We start from the raw sequence: 6000 nt of genomic DNA, 5'->3' as shown, positions 1-6000 counted from the left end.
TTTTACTTTCTAAAGTGCTATTTCTGAAAGTATTGCTTCTAAAAGTGCTGATACCCTTGACAGTGGTCCAAGTGGCCCTGTCCTGTACAAATATCCCTTGTAAATTCCGCCCGTGCCTGTTGGCACAGTGTAACAAGATGTGTGTTTTATCTGATGTATATTTATTATAATACAAAGGCTATTTTTACATAACCTTGTGTGGAGTGTTCCTTTGTGGTGGGCCTTTGGTTGTTGTTGCTGGGGTGCGTGCGCAAATACTTAACTTACATCGCCTCCAAGTTTAGCCTTGACTGCTCGCGCCACGTTACCTAGAGGGCGAGTAGGGGTTATCTTGGCGTGTAACTCCCTTGCCCTGACACTTAGAAATGGCGATCCCTGACTGACCTCGACGCGAGTCTTGGCCGGCCAGGGTCCCGTTTCTAACAAGAATCATCCCCCCAAAAAAAGATGTTCAGTATTTTTTCATGTAAAACAATACAAACAGAAAAATAAATTGTTTTCTGTTTGTAATTATCCAGTCAAATCAATAAAAACAGAAAAACAGGAACCTTGCTAATAATCCTTGAGTTTTTGATTGTGAAGAAAAGCTAGTAAATAAATCTAATACAGCATCTTTGACCATTACAAAGGTAGATTTTCTCTAAGGGCACTCACATTCAAATGTTTTTGAAATCGTCCTTAAAGCATACAACACATAGTAAAATTGAACTATGATGGATACAAGGTTTCCTTAATTGGGTTTATCTTCCTGTTACATAAATATTATTTCCCTAGAAGATGTTCTCTGGTATTCAATTCAGGCCGTAGCAATATTATGTAGCACTTAGGTAAAAAGATGCAAACAACTATTCCAGCACAAGAAGAGATGATGCCAAAGACCTCCACCGCCACCATGTATTTCCCTTGGGTGCTCAGATAGCCTGGGATGAAGGACAACCACACACTGAGGAACACCAGCATACTGAATGTAATCCACTTGGCCTCATTGAAACTGTCGGGCAAATTCCGTGCCAGGAAGGCCACCACGAAGCTAATGGAAGCCAAAAGACCCATGTATCCCAGCATGCACCACAGGGCAATCGCTGAACATTCATTGCACTGCAAGATGATGGTCCCTGTTTTCATTTTCATGTTCTTCTCTGGGAAAGGTGGGCAAAGGACAAGCCAGGTGGCACAGATGAGGACTTGAATTACAGTAGAAACTGAGACAGTAATCATGGGTACACGAAGACCTAGCCACCTCCTCATATTACTACCTGGCTTTGTGGCATTGAATGCGATGACGACCATGATGGTTTTGGCTAAAATGCATGATACACAGAGAGCAAACAAGATTCCAAAAGCAGTTTGGCGCAGTAAACAGGATATTGGTTGAGGTTCTCCAATGAAGAGTAAAGAGCAAAGAAAGCTCAACACAAGAGACACCAAGAGCAGATAAGTCAGATTCCTGTTGTTGGCTTTCACAATTGGAGTGTCTTGAAATTTGATGAAGATGATCAGTAGTTTTATTGTTATGAACGAGCAGAGTATGACGGCAGCAGACAGAGTTGCTCCTATAGGATCAATGTAGGAAAGAACCTCTAATCTCTTCGGCACACAATCACTGCGTCTCTCATTAGGCCACTGATCACTTGGACATGGCCAACACTTACTGGAATCTGTAAGAGAAGACATTTTTTTTAAATAAATAATGCATTTAAGAACATAGACTCATCAAGGTGTGAAGGACAACAATTTGCCTGATGTTCAGTACAATTCAGATAATTTTAGATAGCCTAATAATAAAGATGGATTCTTATAGACAGTTATACAACTTGCACATTGAGAAACTCTTCCACCATTTCCTCTGTCCTCATCAACATCTATTCATTGGCACCAACTTTAGTGGCCCCTTCTAACCAACCACACCTCAATTGTTTTTTTAATTCCTTACCTTTAAGAAGTTAAAAGGAAAATTCCTCCACTGTAGCTTGCAGCATCACCATGTACACATATACCTTGTCCTGCACAGCTGTCAATGCTGTGTACATTCCACTGCCCTATCTAGATTGGGTCACAAATGTCAGGAATATCCCAAAAGGCCAATAGTCTGCACAAGTAAGATTGAATAGAGACAGGGGAAGGTGTAGATTGATTTATTATAGATTCCTATGAAGATGTCCAGGCATGTGGCAGCTGGAATACACTGGCATGGTGGAACTAGGCACTCACAAAGGTTGGAACAGCCATTCCAGGTTCATTTAAGAAGAATTATAAGAAAGTCAAATTACCTAACAAAGTAGTATGTGAAAGGTTCTATCTTTCAGTAAGTGCCATTCATCACTTGTCATCCTCCACATTTATTTGATGTTTGCCATCTCAGTTCCCCTCATGTTAGGGTTTAATCCGTCTATCCCAGTGGGATATTTCCATAACCTGTGTTTGCTTTTGAGCAGGCTGTCTCTGTTTCTTCCATTTGCTGGGGTATTTCATGTAAACAGCTAATATAAAATAATTTCATTTTTGGTCATAGTAATCCCTTAAAAGCCATGATGTGCAAACTGTGGAGCAATTTTCTCCCACACTGCAGCTATATTTTTACTACACAAATGGTCTAGTTTCCTCATAAAAACCTCTCTTCTTTGAAAATGTGACCTTCAAACATAAAGCGTGTGACTTCTGCCACATACTATACACTTAGGGGCCGATTCCGATGTTGGACGGACCGGAGTTTGTCCGATATCGATTGGGAACTGGAACCAAAAGATCTCTTGTCATCCGTCCCAATTCCGCAAGTAGGATGCGACCCAACCCTTTTTGGTTGCAATCCTATACTTTACAATGGGAGCATGCATTCCAAACAGAATGCATGCTCTCATTGTAAAGAGCAGGGGTGCAGTTCATCCCTGCACCCCGTGGCAGGCACCTCAAGGTACCTGTCACCTGGTGCAGGGACTCGGTAGCCTTGCAGCCATGGGTCTGCGAGGCTTTGAAACATACAGGGACTACAGTTCACATTTTAGAGCTTACAATGGTGCCTCATGTATAGTACCAATCTATCCAGCATACCAGCGACCGCTGCCTATTGAACCATAATGGTTCATAATTATACAAAATAACTCTTGTAATGAGGAACATCAGGACTTTTATGTAACATCGTGCTAACATGGCGCCCGTAGCTACAAAAATGGGGTTCAGATTGCTTTAGTCCCTTATCGCTGGCCATGGAGTTCTCCAATGAGAGCAACATTGTGCTAAAATAGCATCATTTAAAACTGGATACATTTGAGACAAAACTGAGAATGCTAGCTTGAATATATATTTCACATTCCTGTGTCAATAAGGCTCCTGATTTGGACGGTAGACTGCCGAAACTGTCCTAAATCTACCACCAACATCTGAAACTGACAATTACATCGATTTGCGCATCTCCTTTCAAGCCAGTTTAAGCCTTTCAGCTAGATTCATGAAGCCAAATTGCGATCGCAATAGCTGCGAATTAGCAATTCTGATCGCAATTTGAATAAAAGGAATTCATGATAGTGAAATCTCAAAAAAAGCGAATTCGCTAAAGAAAAATTGCGAGTTCGCAAATAAATTTGCATAATCCTGGAAGAAGCCCATTAGCGAATCGGAAATTCCGAGAAACCATGGAATCTGCGAATTTATTTGCGACATCGCAAAATAATTGCAATCGCTATTCAAGAAAAATCGCAAAATGCGAAAAACCCAAAAATCGCTATTTGCGACGCGCAATTTAAGGAGAACCCAAACCAGGTGGTAACCAGTAGGGAAAAAAACTTTAACAAACTACCAACAGGTGCAGGCCTGACCAAACATACTTAAGGATATGCAGCTGGAGCATGAGGACTCTCACAATGCCAGGACTCTACATGGTGGTCAGGCGGCGAAGGCTACAGCGAGCAGCACGGAACAGACGTAGGATCCAGGAGCGGAAATTCCGCCAGCGGGTCACCCTTCTGGGCCAAACTGCGGAGCAAATTTACGCTAAGTACCGCCTGAATGGGGCAATGATCATCAAGCTGATCCGGGACCTAGACCCCCTGATGCAGCACCCAACAAGGAGGACCAATGCCGTGCCCACACATGTCCAGGTATTGTGCAGCCTGCACTTTCTGGCCTCCGGAAGCTTCCAGGGGATAATCGCTGTTGCAGGGGGGATATCCCAGCCCACCATGTCCCGCTGCCTAAGGAGTTTCCTGGAGGCTATGCTGACCCGGCTACACCACTACATCTCATTCCCCACCAGCCAACAGGACTTGAATGAGACCAAGCTTCAATTTTACAACGTTGCACGATTTCCACATGTAATAGGATGCATTGACTGTACCCACATCCACATCTGCCCACCAGCACAAACGGAATACATGTACCGCAACCGCAAGTCCTACCACTCCCTCAATATCCAGATGGTGTGCAATGCTAAGACATTCATCACGGACATAGTGGCACAGTACCCGGGGAGCACACATGACTCCTTCATATTCCGGCACAGCGGCATCCACACACGACTGGCCAGGGGAGACTTTGGGGAAGGACATCTACTAGGTAAGTACACATGTCCCAAAATAGTACACTGTGATCATGCAGCTGCGCAGAACAGGCACTCACCCTCTGCTCCTATCATTTAGGTGACAATGGCTACGCTCTCCGTGAGTACCTCCTCACCCCATACCTCAACCCTGCAACACCACAGCAACGGCGTTACAATGCTGCACACATACGCACAAGAAATTGCATTGAGAGGACATTTGGCCTTTTGAAGTGCAGATTCTGCATACTTCACAAGACTGGTGGGGCCATCAAATACAAGCCTGAGGTCTGCTGCCGCATCGTGGCCGTGTGTGCTATCCTCCACAACATTGCTACCAATCGCAGGATACCTGTAGAGATCTCTGGCAGTGAGTCGGAAGGGGACAACCGACCACCTGCACATGTGCGTCATGCACGCGGGGAGAATCCTGCAGAAGGACACAGGCGCCAAATCAGCATGAACTGTTTCTAGTGCACCCACTCCCCACACCCGACTTCACTCATGCATGACAATAGTAATAATGACATGAGTCAGATTAAGTTTAACAGAATATTTGTTATTGTTTTTTGCACAATAAAGTGGGAATTCCCCAAACTGTAACATGATTGCCATATTGCGTCATATGTCCCATGTTCTTGAGGAGGGCATGCTTGTAGCAGCAGCATGGCCCTTCATGGTACTAATCAAATGTTCAATGCCGCCTCCGGGCAGATGCTCCCAACCTTCTTTCCAGCTCCTCCTCCTGATTTGGCCGTGAGGCAGCAGAAGGCCTGGTGCTGCGGCGAGGTGCTACCACCAGTGGCACGGATTGGCTACTATGACTGTAATTAGCCTCACTAGTGTCGTCCCCCCCCCCACCTGGCCATGGCCAGTTGCCTGCGTACCCTGAACTGCAGTTGTCACTTGCTCCAGAGCTCTCGCGACGTCCTGACAGCACTGGACCATTTGCACCTGCATGGCCAAGGAGTGTTGTGACAGCTGGGAGGTCGCGTTGCCAATGATATAATTGGACCGCGTGTATGCAGACAGGCGGGTCAGCAGCTGCCGGTGTCTGCGCCGGTTGATGTCTCGCTGGCTATACATGGCCTGGGTGTTGGCCTCCACAGCAGCGGTCATCCTCTCCATACGGTCTGTCAGCTGACCAACATTCCTAGGGGTCTTGTTGAGCTGGAGATGTATTGCAGCGAGATGACGGGCTTGTGTTGGTGGACGTGGAGCATACGGCGCTCAATAGAGAGCCCAGGGGCCCACACGTTCACCCCCCTGCCAGCGCGTGATGTGGTATTGCGTGGCTCCCTCACCAGTCCGCTAGACTGGCTCCTCACAGCCGCAGGGCGGCAGGTTTGTCTGCGTGCTGCTGCTGGTGTTGTCAGCCCCACTGGTGTTTGAGTCACTCGCTGTGGTACTGCTGCGCCTGTTGGCGCAGAGGTGGCACTGTCCACAGGGGCAGGTGGTGGTATGACCGC

At 46.0% G+C, this 6000-nt stretch overlaps 1 protein-coding gene across 1 annotated transcript in view; it reads right to left on the bottom strand.

Moving 5' to 3' along the window:
- Nucleotides 1–762: 762 nt before the first annotated feature.
- The window catches only part of LOC147678465 (vomeronasal type-2 receptor 26-like), a 74097-nt gene continuing 68859 nt past the window's right edge, over nucleotides 763–6000 (bottom strand). The window contains exon 5 of the mRNA XM_086946585.1: nucleotides 763–1658. Within this exon, the coding sequence (XP_086802711.1) occupies nucleotides 763–1658 (896 nt within the window). The remainder of the gene's footprint in view (nucleotides 1659–6000) is intronic.

The sequence above is a fragment of the Lissotriton vulgaris genome, chromosome 12, assembly GCF_964263255.1.
Source record: "Lissotriton vulgaris chromosome 12, aLisVul1.2, whole genome shotgun sequence".
Lineage (NCBI taxonomy): Eukaryota > Metazoa > Chordata > Amphibia > Caudata > Salamandridae > Lissotriton > Lissotriton vulgaris.
The sequence above is the reverse complement of the archived record's forward strand: the minus strand, read 5'-3'. Positions and strand labels throughout refer to the sequence as shown.